Source organism: Crinia signifera, chromosome 1 (genome assembly GCF_055691185.1).
Source record: "Crinia signifera chromosome 1, ASM5569118v1, whole genome shotgun sequence".
Lineage (NCBI taxonomy): Eukaryota > Metazoa > Chordata > Amphibia > Anura > Myobatrachidae > Crinia > Crinia signifera.
The window spans coordinates 72852454-72877627 of record NC_139217.1 but is presented as its reverse complement, the minus strand read 5'-3'; the positions used below and the strand labels follow the sequence as shown (position 1 = coordinate 72877627).

Sequence of the window (25174 nt, the reverse complement as noted above, 5' to 3'; positions counted from 1 at the left end):
TGTAGAAAAAAAAAAACTTTATACAGGAATTTGATCCCAATAAAAAAAAACAAATTGAAGGGGTTAAAAAAAAAAAAAAAAAAGGTCCTGCGCCAAAAATTGAGCACAGATGTTGGTCAGTAACGTCCGTCACTGAACAGCGCTCAAAGGCAACAGGACACCCACAAAAGCAACGTGGGTGTAAAAACAATTTAAAAAAAAATAAACCACAGCACTCTCCAAAAAAAAAACAATTTAAAAAAACTGCAGAAAAAAAATTATATCAACCCTGTGCCAAAAATGCTGTTCAGTGATGTACGTCACTGATCAGCGGCCACAGGACACCCACAAAAGCAACGTGGGTGTAAAAACAATTTAAAAAAAAATAAACCACAGCACTCTCCAAAAAAAAAAGAATTTAAAAAAACTGCAGAAAAAAAATTATATCAACCCTGTGCCAAAAATGCTGTTCAGTGATGTACGTTGGAGAGCAACGTGGGTGTAAAAACAAAACCCCACTGCACTCTCCAAAAAAAAAAACCTGCAGATCAGTGATGCAACACTGATTAGCAGTGAGGGGCAGCAGGCACACAACTGTGGGTGCAACCTGACAGGGTATATATATATAAAAAAAACCTGGACCCCCAAAAAGTTATTATTATTATTATTATAATTTTATTTATAAGGCGCCACAAGTGTTTCGCAGCGCCGTACAAAGGAACAATACAGGGAAACAAAACTTGGCATAACATTGAATAAATAACAAAAATACAGTACAAATAAAGAGCGCCACAGATCAATACACATTACAGCTTGGATATAAGTAGTGAGGACTCAATCAACAAACAACTAGAGGCTTGAGGCCAATGATGGAGAGGAGTATGCAGATGAAGATGGTCACTGAGTGTTGGAGTAAAGGAGAGCTGTGAGTGAAATGTGAAGAGAAGTGGGCTTTGACAACAGGAGGGAAGAGGGCCCTACTCGGAGGAGCTTACAATCTAGTAGTTGCTGATCAGTTAATTAATTTAAACTGATCAGCACAAAAGGGGGGGCAGCAGGGGGGGCAGCAGTCAGTTGCACAGGCAGCACAACCTTTGGTGCAACTGACAGGTATATATATAAAAAAAAAAACCCTGGACCCCCAAAAAGTTGCTGATCAGTTAATTAATTTAAACTGATCAGCACAAAAGGGGGGGCAGCAGGGGGGGGGCAGCAGTCAGTTGCACAGGCAGCACAACCTTTGGTGCAACTGACAGGTATATATATATAAAAAAAACCTCTGCACCCCCAAAAAGTTGCTGATCAGCACAGATATAGTGATCAGCACAAAAGGGGGTGCAGCAGACACAAAATATAGCACTCTCTATCACTCTCTGTCACTATCTCTCACTATCTATCACTATCTGTGACTCTATGACACTGCAGCAGCAGCAAACAGGAAGTCACAAGATCCAGGAAGCATCCAGCTGCTGGCAGCACGCTACCAGCGGTGATCAGGTAAGTATCAGGCAAGGTTCAGGTATGTATAGCACGACAGATTGGCCGGTGACCGCTCTGCACGCAATTCCAGACCGGAATGGCGTCTGCAGCGCAGTCACCGTTAGTTTAAATGACGCGCCATGGCTGTGATTGGTCCGTCGGTCCGACGGACCAATCACAGCCTTGGGGGCAGGTGGGGTGAGGTGTCGTCATCACCGGTGACCCCCTCATGCCCCCTCACACCCGGCGGTGATTGACACCTGTGTTACCGAGCGTCATATTCGCCGGTAACACAGGAAAACGCTGCGATTGGCTGTTCACATTGAACAGCCAATCACAGCGATCGCCGATGGGGGGGAGGCATCGACCGATGCGATGCACCCGATTTTCCCATAGGGTTCAATGGTAAAATATTTTTAACATTGTAATCGCGTTCATCGCGTCGGTCTTGTGCCATTATAATGGCACAAGATGCGATGGACGCGATTAAGCACATTTTACATAGCTAACAATGGGCCAATGTGGCCCATTTCTCATTGTATATGTATTTCTCATTGTGAACGTCACCCCACGATTGACGCCAACCCGAAGCGCAGCGAGCCCCGCGAGGGGACGTGTATACCTGTGAAGTTATACGTGTCCGCTCGCCACGCTTCGGGCTCGGTGGCTCGCTGCGCTCGCCACACTTTATATTCTCAACTCCACCCCGACATGGATAGTATGGGTATGAAAAGGTCAGAGGACGCGTACCGCCACGCTTCGGGTTGGCGTCAATCGTGGTGTGCCGTTGAGGGGGTTAAAATTGGGGTCTGGGGAGACTTTTACATTGAATCCAATGTAAAATAGGGTCCCAGGGACCCTATTCACGTTTCAATCAATGTAAAAATCGGGACCATCTTGTCGGTCGCATCGAATGCGATTTGGTCGCATGCGATGCGATCGATGCGACCGACCCGATCAACATCGGTGTGGCCGTGCTAGGAAACAAGTACCAATAATTTTTATCCTGTATGTATGTAATATAGATAAAATACCTCATCGTATTCAGGGGGAACACGGTCTGTCAGAATGGCAAATCTGGCCTTCAGTGATATACGTGATCTCTCCTTCATCTCTTCATACTCAATATTAGGTCTTGTTACACCAGATTCTGTAAACAAGATTTTAATTATTCTACCATTTTCCATGATAATTTGTTTTTGTGGGAACGAAAAGTATGGAAACTTCTACCAAACAAAAAATCTAGGAGCATAATGACTCATATACAGGGGTTAAAGTGAGTGGAGTGGTTGGGAATGGTTCCGCCTCCGTCCGCTCACCTTACCCCTACCATTAAGGCGCCGCAGTGGTCAGGGCACACCGACGGCAGCAATGAAGGACACGGACAGCGCCATTACATTTCAAATTTGGCACTGTCCATAAGCCAATCGGAGCTCGCCAACCAATCAGTCAGTGGCGGCTCCTGAACTACAAAAGCTCCGATTGTCTCGTGAGCCTGCTTCATGCATCTTAAATGGCTGCTGTGATTGTGAGAACCGAGGAGCAGGAGAGCCGCCTCGGCCAAGCAGAGCAGCATCTGACGATGACGAAGAGCAGTGGCGGCCAGCACCTGGGGAATGGGAAAGCAGCAGTGGCTGGGGACCACAGAGCAGCCAAGCAGCAGCCTCCAACACCTGAGGCACAGGAGACTAGTGGCCGTGGAACAGGAAAGCAGCAGCAGCGGAAGCAGAGCAGGAAAGTAGACGAGTGGCAGCCAGGGAGTAGGAGATCCAGGATGCCTGTGAACGGGAGACGGGCTGATCATGGTAAGAACAAGATCCGCCTTCTCCCCACCCTCTCCAGTTCCACCTGTCACCTCACCCCCCTGTAACCCACCGCCACCTCACCCCCTCTCGCCGCCATCACCTTGCACCCTCGCCAGTTCATCCCCTCTCACTGCTGTCAAATCACTCCCTCTTGTCCCTTTAGCTCACTTCTTATCAGCTCATTCCCTCTAACCTCACCCCCTTTCGGTCCCCTCAGCTCTTTCCTTTGTCACCTCACCCCCTCTCACTCCTTTTCCCTGCACTCCTCTGCCCCCCCCCCCCCATCAGCTTACCCCGTCAGCTCACCCCCTCCTTCCCCACTGTATTCTCACTCCCTCTGGCATGTAACCCATGGCAAAAAGCATGTAACCCCTGGCAAAAACCATGAAACCCCTGGCCCTGAGCATGTAACCCCTGGCCCTGAGCATGTAACCCCTGGCCCTAAGCATGGAACCCCTGGCCCTGAGCATGGAACCCCTGGCCCTGAGCATGGAACCCAGGGATGGGGAACCTTCGGCCCTCCAGATGTTGTTGTATGTAGTTCAACAACAGCTGGAACCCTTATGTAACCCCTGGCCCTGTGCATGTGCCTTCCACAAGTTTCCCAACTGTACCTCTGCCCCAACTAAGTGTGCCTCTGCCTGTCTACACAAGTGTGCCTCTGCCTTTCTACCCAAGTGTGCCTCTGCCCCCTCTCCAAGTGTGCATCTGCCTCTCTCTAATTGTGCCTCTGCCCCAACCCTCTCCAAGTGTGCTTCTGCCCCAGCCCTCTCCAAGTGTGCTTCTGCCCAGCCTTCTCTAAGTGTGCCTTTCCCTTACTCCTAAGTGTGCTTCTGCCCCTCCTCCCAAGAGTGCCCCTGCTTCGCTCCCCAAGTGTGCCTCTATCCTAGCCCTGTCTAAGTGCAAAACTGTCCCCCATCCCCCTCAAAAGCATATCTACCCCTCCCAGCCCTCACCAAATGTGCCTCTGCCTTACCCCCTATTGATTGCACCTCTGCCGTACTTCCCAAGTGTGCCTTTGCCTCCTTCCACAAGTGTGCACCAGGGACCCATTGCTACTAATTCCATAGCTTGATACCTCCCGCTGCGTCTATCCTTTCATACCTGGTACCTGTGAGTTATCCTCTCATATACCCAAGGGTAAGGCAGGAGAACAGCAGAGGTGAAGGTTCTGTTCTGCTATATTCTTGTTCTATATCCATACATATGTGATACTGACCAGCACTCAACCACTATCTCAAATGTATTCACTTTGCAATACACACAGGTATTGGCTCCTTTTACTGTTCGTGTTGTTTTTTTTTTACAAAAAGCAACCTATGATTTAAAATATATATATTCTCCCAAATAGTGAGATGACAAGGATAGGGGAAACGAAGGTCATGATATAAATTACACTGGCCCATCATAGAAATCTTTGCATACAGCTCACTAAGATATATATATATATATATATATATATATATATATATATATATATATATATATATATATATATATATATATATAGAGTAGGAAAAACAGGCGTCACTCCTGGGGTCTTTTCAAATAGTTGATTTTATAGGTCAAACAAGAAATCAATACATGCTCATCGCTGCCGGCAGCGATGAGCATGTATTGATTTCTTGTTTGACCTATAAAATCAACTATTTGAAAAGACCCCAGGAGTGACGCCTGTTTTTCCTACTCTACACATCATTTGGAAGGCACCCGGGGCACCTTGCCATTGGGAGTGCCGGCTTTAAGCACCTTTGTATATATATATATATATATATATATATATATATATATATATACACAAAGTCAGATATCGGCCCTCTCCCCTCCAGATAGTAGCGATGAGCCAGGTGCCCTCCAGGGTATTCCGGATAGGTAGTAGGGTGTAGGCGGCGGCACTCACGGCGAAATAAATAAATCAAGCAACTACAGATGGAAGCTTAACATTTCAATTCTCTATTGGAATTTTCATCAGGCTTCTGATGAAAATTCCATTAGAGAATTGAAACGTTAAGCTTCCATCTGTAGTTGCTTGATTTATTTATTTCGCCGTGAGTGCAGCCGCCTACACCCTACTATATATATATATATATATATATATATATACATATATATATATATATATATATATATATATATATTTCTGCAGCATTTTTTCTTATCTGTTATTTTTTTGTGTGTTGATGACATGGACTGCTTATACGGATTTTAATGCATATCTAATAAAAAGAACGTTTAATTTAAACATCAGATTTATACCATCTCATTCTCTGACACACAAGAGTGTTCCCACACAGAGGGCCTTATTTTGGTTCATTCTTTCTGACAAAATCCTTCTTAGATGGGCAAAACCATGTGCACTGCAGGTGGGGCAGATGTAACATGTGCAGAGAGAATTAAATTTGGGTGGGGTTTTACTTCAAAGTGAGATCTATATTGCAGTGTAGAAATAAAGCAGTCAGTATTTACCCTGCACAGAAACAAAATTACTCACCCAAATCTAATTCTCTCTGCACATGTTACATCTGCCCCCCCTGCAGTGCACATGGTTTTGTCCATCTAAGAAGGATTTTGTCAGAAAGAATGAACCAAAATAAGGCCCAGAGTCTTCTTTTTTATTCTCAGGGAAAAACAACCAGAAATGGGCAGAAAATCACAAATTCTGCTAGGGTATGTAAACATGAGCACAACTGTATAGGTCTATAACTCAGGATAATGCTAATAACGACATTTTTTACACAATGGCTGCCTTACGTGGAAATTTGAGTCGGTCATAGGGTATATAAGTATGCACACTAAGGTTTCCTTTTTTCTATTGTTAGCTATTAACTATGGATTGGATATACTAATTTAATGTATTTGAATTTAACTTATTTGATTATAAAAGATTAAGCAAGACTATATCTATATATAAGTTTCTTTAATTCTGTACTGCACCTCCTTACCATTTCCCAGTAATACCAGCTCATACAACTGATTCTGTAATTCCTTCTCATCGAAATATTCCACTCTGGCTTGGAAGGAGGCTCCATATCTCAGATGCAGAACACATTTGGTCATGGAATCACAGCTGTTTGTACAACCTTTTCTGCATATAAAGCAAATTGTTTATAGAGATCAACACTTTATAAAAATTCTACATTTCTCTTGCGATCTATAATAGTCATAGTTTTGCTTGTATAGCATCAGAACTGACCATGTCAGGGAAAGGCCAACCTGGTGTGGTCACATCTGCCAAGCATGTGGTTAAAGGACAAGTAAACATAATTTACAAATTTCATAGTTGAATATAAAACAACGGTCCTTGTGTAGTTTCATGGCGGCAGTTACGTAGACAGCATAGCGTCCCTGTCAGAATCAGCGTAGTGTTCCCGCGGCCAGCGTAGTTAGTCAGAATCAGCATAGTGTTCCTGCGGCCGCTTAGCGTAGCCAGCGTCCCTGTTAGAGCCAGCGTACTGTTCCCGCGGTCAGCATAGTCAGTCAGCAGTACATTGTACCAGTTATGATGGCTGCCGACAAATTAACCATATTTAATCTGACACAGACAGAGGAGTCAGTGAATTTCTTTCAGCTTCATCACTTTCTCCCTGAGACCAAGATATGTCCAAATGGCCATCCAATGAGACTCAATGTGAAGGAGCGGATGTGGCGCTACCACATAAAAAGCTGCGTCGAAAAGGTCAGTGTTCGGGCCGCACAGTGGTTTTATGGATGCCATCTCACGTTCATAACGCTTATACGCTTCGTGTTTTGTTGGGCGGAGGAGTTAACCATCACATTTTGTCATCTCTTCATTTAGATAAAAACCACCGTGCAGTATAACAATCCATGGATCTGATGTTGCAGCCCCAACGCCGTATTGGTGGCCCAGGAAAAATAGTTGAGGTGGACAAAAGCCTCTTTGTCCAGAGGAAAAGTCATGTGGGACGCATGCTGCCTCAACAGTGGCTGTTTGGAGGCATTTCCAGAGACCCTGGTGAGTGTTTCATAACACCTGTGGAAAGACGTGACGCCAGCACCCAGATGGCCGCCATCAACAAATACATCAAACCGGGGACAACTATATATTCGGATTGCTGGAGTGCATATAACACCGAACAGCTGGAGCAGGCAGGGTGCCACCATGCACGGGTGAACCACCGCTATAATTTCATTGATCCGGACACTGGGGTTCACACCAAAAATATTAAAACGCCTTTGGGGATTGTGTAAGTGGTGTAACAAAAGGCAAAGGGGCACTGCGCGCCAGAATCTGGACTCCTATCTCCAGGAATTCATTTGACGAAAAACTGCCGGCACAGAAAACGCTTTCCAACGTATTCTTTATGCCCTAACTCTACTCCCAAAGGCTGACAAAGCAGACGACACAGATGCAGACACAACTGCATCCACTTCAGCTTCAGTTTGCGTGAATGCACAATGTGAAGAATAACTGTTTTATTATTTTCTTTCTTCTTGATAATTTTGATATTATTGTACTTCTTCTTTATTATTAACTAAAATCCAGTTACCAGTTAACACATGTCGTCATTACTGTCTCAGATGTATCATATGGCAGGTGTGAATTTGTTCCTGAAACACCCCCACTATCCACGCCAGCCCGAAGCATGTCGAGCGCATGCGTTACGCGTCCACCCAACCTTTTCCTACCTCCACTATCCACGTCAGTGTGGAGTTGATTTTATAAATTGTGGCGAGCGCAGCGAGCCACCGGGCCCGAAGCGTGGCGAGCTGACGCAGATTACTTTACATGTAATCCGCATCCCCTCGCGGTGCTCACTGTGCTCGCCACGCTTCGGGCTCGGTGGCTCGCTGCGCTCGCCACACTTTATAAAATCAACTCCACACTGCACAAGCATCTCAGACAGGTGAAGCGCCTCTCCGCCATTGCCTGCATGATCCCCTCTCCGCCGGCGTCCGCCAGCGCTAGGGTGACCAACTCATCCCTTTAATCCGGGACACATATTAATTACACAGGTTCTGTGGCTGGCTTTCACCTGGTTTTAAACTGCCACACCTCAAGACTCCATTTCACCTGGTTTTAAACTGCCACAGAACCTGTGTAATTAATATGTGTCCCGGATTAAAGGGATGAGTTGGTCACCCTAGCCAGCGCAGGGGATCTGCCGGTTACCGGCGCTGTGGCTTAGGCTTGCCAGGGACAGAGCTGCAGCTCCCGGGGACAGTACGGTGACTACGCTAATTACACAGGGTTGCCGCAGAGACAGTATGCTTACTACGCTAGGCAGCCTTTGGGCTACGCTGACAACGTAGCTTAGGCTGCCGCCGTGAAACTACACAAGTAAGGCAGCCGTTGGGCTACGCTGACAACATAGATTCAAACGTAGCTTAGGCTGCCTCTGTGAAACTACACAAGTACCAAAAAAGCATATGAATCATTTTAGATATACTGAAATTAAATGTTCTATATTTATAAGGAATATAACTGTGCCATACCAAACTACCAGGTGGTGATCAAGCAATAATATAAATATAAATATATATATATATATATATATATATATATAAGTCGACAGATGCTGGCACTCCAGGATACACAGAATTCAACGGCCCGGGTGCTGCACTCAGCGGGATAGAATACAGGTAAGGACAGTGGCACTCCAAGGGACTTCTCAATAATGACACACACACAGTGTAGCTTCGGACGTTTCGGATTTTACTCCGTCTTCAAGGAAAAGAACAAAAAACATACATGGAACACTCACCTAAATAAGCTCTCACCAGTCAAATTCTGTTAACCGTCCCATGGCGTCTGCCGGGCGTCCCGGGCACTTCCTGTCACAGTTAGTCACGTGATGGAGACGTCATGCCGTCTCACATCCGGAATCCTGAGCAGGCGTCCAGGTTGCTTGGCAACCATGACGCTTAGGGACCTGAAACAAGACAGAATGCAGTGTGAACATGGCAAACTAAATGTGACACAAAGATAAACAACAAGGAACTGTTAACCAATAAAACACCAAAAATGTTAAATATAGAAAAATTGCAGACACGTTAAGGAAATGAATGAGACACTCAGATATCAAAGGAAAATATTAAAGGAGATCTGTTCGTTTAAGCCTTTTGGAGAGACCGTTTGTAACTTAAAGATCCAGCTCATCTCAAGCTGGAGCAGGCGTCTGTTCCTATCTCCGCCACGTAAGTTGTCAGGTACATGGTCAATTAGGATGTATCTGAGGCTTGAGAGGTTATGTTTCAATGAAGCAAAATGTTTCGCGACAGGTTGCTCGTTAGGTTTGCTAGCCAGTGCTGCCCGGATTGCAGATCGATGTTGCGCGATGCGCTCTCGAAAGGTCCTGATGGTCTTGCCGACGTAACAAAGTCCACACGGACATTTCAACAAGTAGACCACGTGTGTACTAGTACAAGACATAGCATGCTTTATTTTAAATTTGTATCCTGAATGGGGATGTGAAAAGAACTTTGAGCTGATCAGGGCACTGCAGGTAGTGCAACCTGTGCATTTGTAACACCCGCCAGGCTTCTTGTGGGTACCAGGTGTAAGTCTGGTAGACAGGTCTGTTCTCACCAGCCAGTCCCTGATATTGCGACCTCTCGTATAGATAGGCATGAGGTGTGTATTTTAAGTTTGGACAAATCTTTGTCGTTCTGGATGAGCGGCCAAAGAAGTTTAGAGACAGACAAGATCTGAGTGTCACCGGTGTTGTATGATCTCACCCATCCTAGTCTGTCCGGGATGGGGGCATCTCTGTTCTTTCTTTTCAAGGTATCGGCTCTATCACGTGCCGATACCTTGAAAAGAAAGAACAGAGATGCCCCCATCCCGGACAGACTAGGATGGGTGAGATCATACAACACCGGTGACACTCAGATCTCGTCTGTCTCTAAACTTCTTTGGCCGCTCATCCAGAACGACAAAGATTTGTCCAAACTTAAAAATACACACCTCATGCCTATCTATACGAGAGGTCGCAATATCAGGGACTGGCTGGTGAGAACAGACCTGTCTACCAGACTTACACCTGGTACCCACAAGAAGCCTGGCGGGTGTTACAAATGCACAGGTTGCACTACCTGCAGTGCCCTGATCAGCTCAAAGTTCTTTTCACATCCCCATTCAGGATACAAATTTAAAATAAAGCATGCTATGTCTTGTACTAGTACACACGTGGTCTACTTGTTGAAATGTCCGTGTGGACTTTGTTACGTCGGCAAGACCATCAGGACCTTTCGAGAGCGCATCGCGCAACATCGATCTGCAATCCGGGCAGCACTGGCTAGCAAACCTAACGAGCAACCTGTCGCGAAACATTTTGCTTCATTGAAACATAACCTCTCAAGCCTCAGATACATCCTAATTGACCATGTACCTGAAAACTTACGTGGCGGAGATAGGAACAGACGCCTGCTCCAGCTTGAGACGAGCTGGATCTTTAAGTTACAAACGGTCTCTCCAAAAGGCTTAAACGAACAGATCTCCTTTAATATTTTCCTTTGATATCTGAGTGTCTCATTCATTTCCTTAACGTGTCTGCAATTTTTCTATATTTAACATTTTTGGTGTTTTATTGGTTAACAGTTCCTTGTTGTTTATCTTTGTGTCACATTTAGTTTGCCATGTTCACACTGCATTCTGTCTTGTTTCAGGTCCCTAAGCGTCATGGTTGCCAAGCAACCTGGACGCCTGCTCAGGATTCCGGATGTGAGACGGCATGACGTCTCCATCACGTGACTAACTGTGACAGGAAGTGCCTGGGACGCCCGGCAGACGCCATGGGACGGTTAACAGAATTTGACTGGTGAGAGCTTATTTAGGTGAGTGTTCCATGTATGTTTTTTGTTCTTTTCCTTGAAGACGGAGTAAAATCCGAAACGTCGGAAGCTACACTGTGTGTGTGTCATTATTGAGAAGTCCCTTGGAGTGCCACTGTCCTTACCTGTATATATATATATATATATATAGCAGGACAAGGAAGATATAGCACTCCAGGCGACTTGATGAAGGAAATACTCACAGACCAGTTAAGGTTCACAACGTTTCAATGCCCGTTTATTAGTGGCATTTTCGTCAGGTATAAAAAAGAATACAAAACAGTCTTACCTTTAAACACCCAAGTGAGCACGCTGGGAGGCTGGGGGAGGGGCGGAAGCCTCCGCCCTGCCTGCTGGCACATATGAATGACATCACAAAACATAATCAGAGTGCACCCATCACCATGGTTACAGGAGTATACAAACAGCGTCACAAGAACAACAAAACAAAGCAGCATGATCTGTGAAAAAACAATAGTGAAAATCAGCACTAGGCTTAATCAAATATACATCACATCTATTGCATTCAAGGCACTTAATGCCTAGGAGGCACAGACTGTTTGCAATCAAGAATACTAATAACTGATTAGCTACATGCTAACAGAGCACATTATAAAAAGGATCCCAAACCCAGATGTTCGTTAAGACCCCTAGGTGCAACTGTGCCCAGGCGAAAAATCCACCTGGTTTCAAGCTGAATCAGTTTCTTAGACCGATCTCCCCCTCGTATAGAGGCAGGGAGGTGGTCAATCATGCGGTATCTTAGAGATGAAAGGGGGTGAGGATGGCTGCAGAAATGGCGTGCGACCGGTTGATCGCTATGACCCTTAGTAATGGCATTTCTAATTGCTGATCTGTGGGCTGTCATACGCTCTTTGAATTGGCATTCAGTTTTGCCAATGTATGACAGTCCACAGGGACAGAGGATCTGATATATAACATATCTGGAGGAACAATTGAGGCGGTGGGTAATATACATAGTTTTCCCAGATAGTGGATGGGAGAATGTATCCCCCGGGATCATAAATTGGCACGTAACACACGTACATCTGATACACCCCTTCCGGGTATTGGCATATATGTCTGTAGGGGTTGCAAGGTCAGAGATATCTGCTCTCACCAAGATATCTCTAAGATTGCGCCCCCTAGTGTAACAAGCAAGAAGCCTGGTGTCAGCCAGTTTAAGGTCTTTATCCCCTTGGATAATAGGCCATAGTTTTTTAGAGATATTATTAATATTTTCACTAGATGGATTATACTGGCATACCCATGGGATCATTTCCCCTTTGTCTTTCTTAATGGCAACTTGGTTGATGAGTGTGTTACGGTCTAAAGCAAGTACTCGTTGTTTTTCTCGTCTCAACTGTTCAATATGATAACCTCTATTCACAAATTTGGATATCATATTATCCATTTCAGCATCTGCCACCACGGGATCAGATGTAATACGCCGAATGCGCAACAACTGAGAGTAGGGAAGGCCACGTTTAAGTGGCTTGGGGTGAAAACTGTCTGACCTCAGCAGATTATTTCTATCTGTGGGTTTACTGTATAATGATGTACAAATAATACCTTCTTTTACAGCAATGTTGACATCTAAATATTGGATGTTATCGCAGCTCACATTATGCGTTAATTTCACCGGATGATCTCTCAAGTTGTGACTATCGATGGTATTAATCAATTTCTCAACAGGCCCCCTCCAGAATATCAACAAATCATCGATGTATCGACAGTAGAAGAATACATCTGTCGACACATCGATGTTATCGAAGAATATCGATTGTTCCACCTCAAACATGTCGTTTGTGCCTACCTATCCCCAAGACCCCCTCCAGTGGCAAGTTGAAAAATACCGCCTATATCGCCAATTAAAACTAAAGGAATACTTTGCTAAACCCAGAGATCCTTCACCAGCTGTATCAACAGAACAACTCCCACCTAAAGTTGCCAGGCTGATGCCCAAATCATCCTTTGACCCGTTATCTTCGAATGCGTCGATTAAGACATTTACCAGATTGTTGGATCAGCAGACAAACTTGGTTACTGCACAACCGTCCAAAATCCGCAATAATATGTCAAGGGACGAAGCCACGGCACTCACGAAGCTGGCTTCTAACAAAGATCTAATATTTCGCCCAGCGGATAAAGGGGGAGCCCTAGTGATACAAAATTTACAGGATTACAAGGACGAAATTGCACGCCAACTGTCTGATGCTGATACCTATTTGAAGCTTCAAAATGACCCCACTGCTGTGTACACCAAAGATCTAGCGACACTTCTGAAATATGGCCTGGATAATGAATTCATTTCAGAAAAATTACATGCAGCGCTGCTGCCACCTCACCCTGTGGTACCAGTACTGTATACTACTCCCAAAGTGCATAAGACTCTTTCCAAGCCTCCGGGAAGGCCAATTATATCAGCAGTGAATTCGCTTTTTCAACCTGTGGCTTTATACTTGGATTCTATCATGCAGCCACTCATTCAAGTACACCCTCGCTTCCTGTTGGATACTAATACCCTGCTCAGACGTTTATCCAGTTTGGCAGCAATACCTCCTAATATTGTTCTGTGTAGTATCGATGTCCAAAGTCTCTACACGGTCATCCCTCATGATGGGGGATTGGCGGCAGTGAGGAGACTTTTTGAACAAACCGGGACGTTTGCTGGTGAGAAATTGAATTTTCATATTGATTTGTTACAAATGATCTTGACCAAAAATTACTTTCTGTATGACAATTGTTTTTACCTTCAGTGCCGTGGGTGTGCCATGGGTTCTGCCATGGCACCGGCCTACTCTAACATCTACATGTTTGAGGTGGAACAATCGATATTCTTCGATAACATCGATGTGTCGACAGATGTATTCTTCTACTGTCGATACATCGATGATTTGTTGATATTCTGGAGGGGGCCTGTTGAGAAATTGATTAATACCATCGATAGTCACAACTTGAGAGATCATCCGGTGAAATTAACGCATAATGTGAGCTGCGATAACATCCAATATTTAGATGTCAACATTGCTGTAAAAGAAGGTATTATTTGTACATCATTATACAGTAAACCCACAGATAGAAATAATCTGCTGAGGTCAGACAGTTTTCACCCCAAGCCACTTAAACGTGGCCTTCCCTACTCTCAGTTGTTGCGCATTCGGCGTATTACATCTGATCCCGTGGTGGCAGATGCTGAAATGGATAATATGATATCCAAATTTGTGAATAGAGGTTATCATATTGAACAGTTGAGACGAGAAAAACAACGAGTACTTGCATTAGACCGTAACACACTCATCAACCAAGTTGCCATTAAGAAAGACAAAGGGGAAATGATCCCATGGGTATGCCAGTATAATCCATCTAGTGAAAATATTAATAATATCTCTAAAAAACTATGGCCTATTATCCAAGGGGATAAAGACCTTAAACTGGCTGACACCAGGCTTCTTGCTTGTTACACTAGGGGGCGCAATCTTAGAGATATCTTGGTGAGAGCAGATATCTCTGACCTTGCAACCCCTACAGACATATATGCCAATACCCGGAAGGGGTGTATCAGATGTACGTGTGTTACGTGCCAATTTATGATCCCGGGGGATACATTCTCCCATCCACTATCTGGGAAAACTATGTATATTACCCACCGCCTCAATTGTTCCTCCAGATATGTTATATATCAGATCCTCTGTCCCTGTGGACTGTCATACATTGGCAAAACTGAATGCCAATTCAAAGAGCGTATGACAGCCCACAGATCAGCAATTAGAAATGCCATTACTAAGGGTCATAGCGATCAACCGGTCGCACGCCATTTCTGCAGCCATCCTCACCCCCTTTCATCTCTAAGATACCGCATGATTGACCACCTCCCTGCCTCTATACGAGGGGGAGATCGGTCTAAGAAACTGATTCAGCTTGAAACCAGGTGGATTTTTCGCCTGGGCACAGTTGCACCTAGGGGTCTTAACGAACATCTGGGTTTGGGATCCTTTTTATAATGTGCTCTGTTAGCATGTAGCTAATCAGTAGAGACAGGATTATATGCAACATAAAAAGCTTGAAATATGCATGCAAATATGCATGAAAAATACTTAAAATATGCATGAAAAGTGTTAAAATATGCTACATTAAATAATAAAAAAAGTAATTTTTTACTTATTTATTTAAAAATCAGCATAAAATTAGTTGCAAATAAACCTCAAAAATAGGCCCACAGCATCTGCAGATGTCAGTGTGCTGGCTGCTACAGCATACTGCAGTGTCCACAGCTCTTCTTGCATCAACTACATAGACCCTCATCTCCAGTGCCGATGGATCAAATGTCAGCACAGCGTGTGAGGGCGGCGCAGTGGAAGGCTTCCTCCCTGCTCCGCATACGCACTGTGACACGGCATGTCACAACCCTTCTGCCCGCCTCCTCTGCTGCAGAAGTCTGTCTCGGTGTAAAGTTCCAGGCCAGGGGCAGGCAAAGGTTCAGGAGCTTCGTAATGGCATCTGCCCAGACTGACTTTTATCAACATGGATTGGCAGCCTAGAGCAGTGTCAGACATAGTGTACATTCAAGGTTCCCCACACTGCGCACATATTGCCCCAGCCTGCACACTCTACCACTACCTGGCCAGCAGCAGCAGCAGGGCAAAGCAGTGCTGTAACTCGCGGGTGGGGCCTAAAATATGCACCATCACTAGATTTTAGGTAAAATATGCAATAACCAGTGACAATGGGCAAAATATGCAAATGCATAGGCAAATATGCAAATGCATATAATCCTGTCTCTACTAATCAGTTATTAGTATTCTTGATTGCAAACAGTCTGTGCCTCCTAGGCATTAAGTGCCTTGAATGCAATAGATGTGATGTATATTTGATTAAGCCTAGTGCTGATTTTCACTATTGTTTTTTCACAGATCATGCTGCTTTGTTTTGTTGTTCTTGTGACGCTGTTTGTATACTCCTGTAACCATGGTGATGGGTGCACTCTGATTATGTTTTGTGATGTCATTCATATGTGCCAGCAGGCAGGGCGGAGGCTTCCGCCCCTCCCCCAGCCTCCCAGCGTGCTCACTTGGGTGTTTAAAGGTAAGACTGTTTTGTATTCTTTTTTATACCTGACGAAAATGCCACTAATAAACGGGCATTGAAACGTTGTGAACCTTAACTGGTCTGTGAGTATTTCCTTCATCAAGTCGCCTGGAGTGCTATATCTTCCTTGTCCTGCTGTCTGTTATGCTATATGGGCACCCGACGCTGATTTACTTATATGGAGAGCCGGATCCTGCTGCAATTATATATATATATATATATATATATATATATATATATATGCCCCGTAAAGGATTAATAAGGAGCCATCCAGCCTCAGAGAGAGTGCTTTGCAGCCAGGTAACAGAAACTGGTTCACTGCAAAGCCAGGAATCGGTCATTGAGGTGTGTTTGGGGGAGAGACGGGTGGGCTCCCAACACGTGGCTCCGGCCCATGTTTTCAGACCTGCACAGCCACAGCTGGGAAGTGGGTTGATTGCAGTACAAGAGATTTAAACCAGGCATTTCCAACCTGCGGCCCTCCAGCTGTTGTGAAACGACACATCCCAGCATGCCTTGCCATAATTTAGCATGCCCTAATATCAAAACTGTGGCAAGGCATTCTGGGATGTGTAGTTTCACAACAGCTGGAGGGCCGCAGGTTGACATGCCTGATTTAAACCTTATTCAGTTTACTGCTCATGGTGCTGATGCCTGGTAGAGGCCAGTTAGTAGGCCTAAGTATTATAGTGCCAGGAACATAGACTGCCAGTGCCCGGAGGCACTGAGTCACTGTGCACAAGGAGCACTGCATGGACAAGTATCTTTATTTGATTGTCTATATGAAGGTTTTATTTGCTGTCAAGCTTGTAGGCTTGTATGAGATTAAATACATGTACAAATACTGAAAACTGCCTGCTGAACCTGTTACAATATACATATTAGGTCGGAGTGAAAAAATTTAAATTGAGAAATTAAAAATCGGCTAGTGTGGAAAAGTTGTGACTTCACCTGAATAAGAAATGTGCAAAAGCGTTTTGCTCTAGGTCAATATATTCTGTTCTGGTATGAGACCTAAAGTTTCGCTTTTTAGGTGAAAATAATGAAACCTATAAAGAAGCTCCGATCTAGTTAAAATTATGTCGGGATATCTTAGAGTGGTTCATTAATATACTTTAGCATAGTAAAAAGAGTATGAGCTTGTCCTAGTGTAAAGTTACTGACTTTGGCGGGAGAAAAAAAATCTCTGATAGCTGACCTGTTTTCATGGTCACAATTGTGAATATTGTGTGTTTTCTCCTGAACATGTTTATAACAGAAGAAGTACAAATACCCTAAATGGAATTTCAGTGACACTGTGTGAAATATAACACTGCATAATGGCCCTTAATCAGACCTGATTGCAGTACAAATTTGTTCTCAAAATGGGCAAAAAAATGCTACACTGCAGCACTGCAGGGCAGATGTAACATGTGCAAAGAGTTAGATTGGGGCAGATGTAACATGTGCAAAGAGTTAGATTTGTGTGAGTTATTTTGTTTCAGTGCAGGGTAAATACTGGCTGCATTATTTTTACACTGCCATTAGATTTCAGTTTCAACACCCCCCACTCTCTGCACATGTTACATCTGCCCCACCTGCAGTGCAGCATTTTTTTGTGATACCCCTTTCACACTGCACTTGTTAAACAGTATATTGACATTTTTTTTCCATTACAAAACATTTAATGCTGCAGTGGGAAAGCGCCAGAGTTCATTTACCGGTTAAAGATAACCAGTATTTCAAAACGTTTAAAAACCAGAGTCCTACACGTTTCAGGGCCGATTTTTTTTTTGCAGTGAGAATGGCTCTGAAACGGTATTTAGTAAAAACAACAGACTACAGACCTGTGATAGGCTGGCCCCTGCGTTATGCCTTGAAACGTGTTCATGGGATTAAACGGGTTGACTGATGTGAATGGTATTTAAAACTGTAGTCTACTGCAATGTGAAGGCTCAGATCCGTTTTAAATACTGTATAAAAAACAAACGGTTTTTAAAACGTTTAGGCAATGTGAAAGTGGTATGAGTGTGGTATGTTTTGTCTTATCAATAAAGTGTCTGGTTGTTAGATCTTGCTAATTCCATCCCAGTGAGGAGGTAATTGGATTTATGCTGCTCTCTTTGCAGTGCTTATACAAAGATAGACAATCATGTGTACATAAATAACTGTTGCAGTCTGTTATTGAAAAACAGTAACTGTTACAATAAGTATTACAAGTAGTGTAAACTGTCTGATGTATCATTTTACATATCACTTCTGTTTATTGACAGAAAAACGGTTTTGCATCCCCTATGCTGGGAACATGAATGGGCTGCATTACAGCATATAATTATAGCACAGATAAGCCAATATATTAACAGTAAATAAGTCGAAGTGTATTATGCTGTAATAAGTAATTAACACAGTGATACCCCTTTCACACCGCACTTGTAAAACGGTATATTGCCGTTTTTTTTTCACATTTCAACACGTTTAAGGCTGCAGTGGTTAATGATAACCGGTATTTCAAAACGTTTAAAAAGCAGAGTCCTACACATTTCAGAGCCTGTTTTTTATGCAGTGAGAATGGCTCTGAAACGGTATTTAGCAAAAAACAACAGATTACAGACCTGTGATAGGCTGTCCCCTGCATTCTGCCTTGAAACGTATTGAGGGGATTAAAACGGGTTGACTGATGTGAATGGTATTTAAAACGGTAATCTACTGCAATGTCAAGGCTCAGACCCATTTTAAAAACAGTAAAAATGTGGGACACTACGCTAGAAAGAAATATGTTAAAGCAGCTCATTAAAAATAATCAGTAAAAGATGAGAGGATGAGCGCTAATTAAAAGGAAAGAGAAGACAAAGATAGAAAAAAGCACCTGAAAAAAACCCCCCGAGGTTAATAAAATGTTTACAGCTCTTCTGAGCTAGAAGTGAGAAGTCTGTGGGGCTGTGCTTTCCCTACCTCTAACACAGGCTGCCAGAGTTGCCCGTGACTGAAGGCTGTGGAAGCGGCTTGCAGAAATAAGCCGCTAGTCTTCTGCGCTGTCCGGGTCTGTGTTGGTGACGTCACCCGGCAACAGCGATCGCGGCTCCGGCTTCTGTGCTGGATGGAAGCGGGTGCAGGGAGCGTGCAGGACAGCGTGCCCACGGAGACAGTCTCTTCAACGCGTTTCGTGCTATAACAGCACTTTTTCAAGAATGTCTGTAGGCTGAACTTGTCCGTCTTTTTATTCATTTAATTTTTTTTTTTTTTTAAACTTTATTAAAAAAAAGGGAAGTTGACGGTCCGAATCGGCGGCAACCACATGGAAAAAAGACAGTTGAATAGAACATCACACAAATTTTGTGTTGATGTCGGGTTTTTAGCTAAAAATATTATAAAAAAATATAAAAATATTTAAGGTGCTTTTCAGGTGTAGATAAGAAAAGGAAGTAGAAGAAAAAATTGAAGTGTATTGTAATAGGAAAAAAATTAATTAATTAATTATAAAAACATGATTAATTAATTATAAAAAAGCATTGAGCTTGAAATCTATATTCTTGCCTTTTGGGAATAAAGTTTGGAGTTCATAGATCCACTTTGTTTCGGTTTTCTTCAGTTGTTTAATAAAATCACCACCTCTCCAATGTGGGCTTACTTTTTTGATTCCAATGAATTTTAGACCTGTGGGATTTTTATTATGGACTTGTAAAAAATGGCTAGATAGGCTATGGGTAGTAAGTCCCCTTTTAATATTGTAAATATGCTCACTGATTCGGACTTTTAGCTGTCTTTTTGTTTGTCCTATATATTGTTGTCCGCAAGGACAGCTGAGAAGATATATAATTCCTTCTGATTCGCAGGAAATGTGTTCTTTGATTGTATATTCTTTCTTTGTAACGTTGGATGAAAAAGTTTTGGTTGATTTTGTTGAGATTTTATGTTCATTTTTGCAAGCTTTACAGTTTAAACAAAAAATGGAAGCCATTAGATAGTCTATCAGTTTTATCGGTATTGGATTATGTGAAGCTGGACACCAGTTCCTGTCGAAGATTTCTCGCTCTTTTATAAACCTTTTTTGGTTTTTCGGTTAGAAGAGGTTTCAGATCTTCATCCAGTAATAGAAGTGACCAATTCTTTCTTAAGATGGTTTCAAATATCTGATGATTGCTGTTGAATTGAGTTATGAATGTGATTTCTTGCTGAGTTAGATGATCTTTATTCTTGTATTGGATGGTTTCTGAACGGTCAAGATCTGTGACTGTCTTTAACTGAGCTCGTAGGAAGGGTTCTTTATAACCTTTTTGTAAAAAGTTCTTAGTGAGAGTCTCGCTTTGTTCTAGGAATGTGTTTATATTTGTACAGTTCCTTCTGAGTCTCCTGTATTGACCTAATGGGATATTTTTGACCCAGTTCCTATGATGATTACTCTGTACGGGGATGATGTTTTTGCCGTCAACTGGTTTGGTATATGTTTTAGTGACTATTGTGATAACATCCCTGATAGAACAAAAAAAAAAGTTAATCTATCCGCAGGAGAACAGAAAGCGTTAAGAACATTAAAAGAAGATCAATCAATTACAATCAAACCAGCCGATAAAGGCGGGGGAGTAGTGGTACTGGACAACAACATGTACGAAGACTAAATAAATCGACTACTGTCAGATACTACAACATACGAAACCCTTCCATACGATCCAGCCATCAAATGTCAGAAAAAATTGACAGCCATATTAGAAGAAGCGCTTATCCTGGGAATCATCAATCAAAATGAATATACATTTATCAAAACAAACCATCCGAAAATTCCCACTTTTTACTGCCTACACATTTCAGAGCCTGTTTTTTATGCAGTGAGAATGGCTCTGAAACGGTATTTAGCAAAAAACAACAGATTACAGACCTGTGATAGGCTGTCCCCTGCATTCTGCCTTGAAACGTGTTGAGGGGATTAAAACGGGTTGACTGATGTGAATGGTATTTAAAACGGTAATCTACTGCAATGTCAAGGCTCAGACCCATTTTAAAAACAGTAAAAATGTGGGACACTACGCTAGAAAGAAATATGTTAAAGCAGCTCATTAAAAATAATCAGTAAAAGATGAGAGGATGAGCGCTAATTAAAAGGAAAGAGAAGACAAAGATAGAAAAAAGCACCTGAAAAAAAAACCTGAGGTTAATAAAATGTTTACAGCTCTTCTGAGCTAGAAGTGAGAAGTCTGTGGGGCTGTGCTTTCCCTACCTCTAACACAGGCTGCCAGAGTTGCCCGTGACTGAAGGCTGTGGAAGCGGCTTGCAGAAATAAGCCGCTAGTCTTCTGCGCTGTCCGGGTCTGTGTTGGTGACGTCACCCGGCAACAGCGATCGCGGCTCCGGCTTCTGTGCTGGATGGAAGCGGGTGCAGGGAGCGTGCAGGACAGCGTGCCCACGGAGACAGTCTCTTCAATGCGTTTCGTGCTATAACAGCACTTTTTCAAGAATGTCTGTAGGCTGAACTTGTCCGTCTTTTTATTCATTTAATTTTTTTTTTTTTAAACTTTATTAAAAAAACGGGAAGTTGACGGTCCGAATCGGCGGCAACCACATGGAAAAAAGACAGTTGAATAGAACATCACACAAATTTTGCGTTGATGTCGGGTTTTTAGCTAAAAATATTATAAAAAAATATAAAAATATTTAAGGTGCTTTTCAGGTGTAGATAAGAAAAGGAAGTAGAAGAAAAAATTGAAGTGTATTGTAATAGGAAAAAAATTAATTAATTAATTATAAAAACATGATTAATTAATTATAAAAAAGCATTGAGCTTGAAATCTATATTCTTGCCTTTTGGGAATAAAGTTTGGAGTTCATAGATCCACTTTGTTTCGGTTTTCTTCAGTTGTATATTCTTTCTTTGTAACGTTGGATGAAAAAGTTTTGGTTGATTTTGTTGAGATTTTATGTTCATTTTTGCAAGCTTTACAGTTTAAACAAAAAATGGAAGCCATTAGATAGTCTATCAGTTTTATCGGTATTGGATTATGTGAAGCTGGACACCAGTTCCTGTCGAAGATTTCTCGCTCTTTTATAAACCTTTTTTGGTTTTTCGGTTAGAAGAGGTTTCAGATCTTCATCCAGTAATAGAAGTGACCAATTCTTTCTTAAGATGGTTTCAAATATCTGATGATTGCTGTTGAATTGAGTTATGAATGTGATTTCTTGCTGAGTTAGATGATCTTTATTCTTGTATTGGATGGTTTCTGAACGGTCAAGATCTGTGACTGTCTTTAACTGAGCTCGTAGGAAGGGTTCTTTATAACCTTTTTGTAAAAAGTTCTTAGTGAGAGTCTCGCTTTGTTCTAGGAATGTGTTTATATTTGTACAGTTCCTTCTGAGTCTCCTGTATTGACCTAATGGGATATTTTTGACCCAGTTCCTATGATGATTACTCTGTACGGGGATGATGTTATTGCCGTCAACTGGTTTGGTATATGTTTTAGTGACTATTGTGATAACATCCCTGATAGAACAAAAAAAAAAGTTAATCTATCCGCAGGAGAACAGAAAGCGTTAAGAACATTAAAAGAAGATCAATCAATTACAATCAAACCAGCCGATAAAGGCGGGGGAGTAGTGGTACTGGACAACAACATGTACAAAGACTAAATAAATCGACTACTGTCAGATACTACAACATACGAAACCCTTCCATACGATCCAGCCATCAAATGTCAGAAAAAATTGACAGCCATATTAGAAGAAGCGCTTATCCTGGGAATCATCAATCAAAATGAATATACATTTATCAAAACAAACCATCCGAAAATTCCCACTTTTTACTGCCTTCCAAAAATCCACAAAAACCCCGGTCGCCCCATTGTGTCAGGCATCAACTCTATCACGTCCAACCTTTCCATTTTTCTAGACTCCTTTCTTCAACCCTTAGTATCTGTCCAGCAAAGCTATCTCAAAGACACCATCAATATCCTCCAGCATCTGGCGAATTTAGAATGGAAACAGAACTACATTCTGGGAACAAGCGACGTCACTTCGCTATATACCTCAATTCGACATGAAGAAGGTTGTGATCATACTCTACATCATTTGACCAAAACGACATTACCCAACAACAAAATAAACTTCATCATGGAAGGAAGCGAGTTTATATTGAAACACAACTATTTCTGGAACAAGGGGACCTTCTACATTCAAACTTGCGGGACCGCGATGGGCACACCATTCGTCCCATCGTACGCAAACCTGTTCATTGCAAAATGGGAGGAGGATTGGATATGGACTAATAACAGATATCGACAGAATATAATATTGTGAAAGAGATTTATTGACGATATTATATTCGTCTGGGGAGGCACAGAATCAGAACTCGAAGAATTCAAAAACTATCTAAACACAAACCAACTGAACCTTTGTCTTACTACAGTTACTAGCAAAGAAAAAATCATTTTCCTTGATTTAGAAATCACAATAGAAGAAAACACAATAGTCACTAAAACATATACCAAACCAGTTGACGGCAATAACATCATCCCCGTACAGAGTAATCATCATAGGAACTGGGTCAAAACTATCCCATTAGGTCAATACAGGAGACTCAGAAGGAACTGTACAAATATAAACACATTCCTAGAACAAAGCGAGACTCTCACTAAGAACTTTTTACAAAAAGGTTATAAAGAACACTTCCTACGAGCTCAGTTAAAGACAGTCACAGATCTTGACCGTTCAGAAACCTTCCAATACAAGAATAAAGATCATCTAACTCAGCAAGAAATCACATTCATAACTCAATTCAACAGTGATCATCAGATATTTGAAACCATCTTAAGAAAGAATTGGTCACTTCTATTACTGGATGAAGATCTGAAACCTCTTCTAACCGAAAAACCAAAAATAGTTTATTAAAGAGCAAGAAATCTTCGACAGGAACTGGTGTCCAGCTTCACAAAATCCAATACCGATAAAACTGATAGACTATCTAATGGCTTCCATTTTTGTTTACACTGTAAAGCTTGCAAAAATGAACATAAAATCTCAACAAAATCAACCAAAACTTTTTCATCCAACGTTACAAAGAAAGAATATACAATCAAAGAACACATTTCCTGCGAATCAGAAGGAATTATATATCTTCTCAGCTGTCCTTGCGGACAACAATATATAGGACAAACAAAAAGACAGCTAAAAGTCCGAATCAGTGAGCATATTTACAATATTAAAAGGGGACTTACTACCCATAGCCTATCTAGCCATTTTTTACAAGTCCATAATAAAAATCCCACAGGTCTAAAATTCATTGGAATCAAAAAAGTAATCCCACATTGGAGAGGTGGTGATTTTATTAAACAACTGAAAAAAACCGAAACAAAGTGGATCTATGAACTCCAAACTTTATTCCCAAAAGGCATGAATATAGCTTTCGATCTCAATGCTTTTTCATAATTAATTAAACATGTTTTTATAATTAATTAATTTTTTTCCTATTACAATACACTTCAATTTTTTTCTTCTTCCTTTTCTTATCTACACCTGAAAAGCACCTTAAATATTTGTATAATATTTTTTTATAATATTTTTAGCTAAAAACCCGACATCAACACAAAATTTGTGTGATGTTCTATTCAACTGTCTTTTTTCCATGTGGTTGCCGCCGATTCGGACCATCAACTTCCCTTTTTTTTTAATAATGTTTTTTAAAAAAAAAAAAAATAAATAAATAAAAAATTCAATAAATAAAAAGACGGACAAGTTCAGCCTACAGACATTCTTGAAAAAGTGCTGTTATAGCACGAAACGCGTTGAAGAGGCTGTCTCCGTGGGTACGCTGTCCTGCACGCTCCCTGCACCCGCTTCCATCCAGCACAGAAGCCGGTGCCGCGATCGCTGTTGCCGGCACACAGACCCGGACAGCGCAGAAGACTAGAGGCTTATTTCTGCAAGCCGCTTCCACAGCCTTCAGTCACGGGCAACTCTGGCAGCCTGTGTTAGAGGTAGGGAAAGCACAGCCCCACGGACTTCTCACTTCTAGCTCAGAAGAGCTGTAAACATTTTATTAACCCGGTTTTTTTTTTTCAGGTGCTTTTTTCT

The 25174-nt window shown here is 42.2% G+C and overlaps 1 protein-coding gene across 1 annotated transcript in view; it reads right to left on the bottom strand.

The window, feature by feature from the left end:
* Positions 1 to 25174, bottom strand: part of LOC146041984 (uncharacterized) — a 179940-nt gene that overhangs the window by 88237 nt on the left and 66529 nt on the right. The window contains exons 8-9 of the mRNA XM_083161909.1: positions 6206 to 6348; positions 2493 to 2608 (exon numbers count right to left, since the gene is read on the bottom strand). Coding sequence (XP_083018035.1) covers positions 2493 to 2608; positions 6206 to 6348 — 259 coding nt within the window. The remainder of the gene's footprint in view (positions 1 to 2492; positions 2609 to 6205; positions 6349 to 25174) is intronic.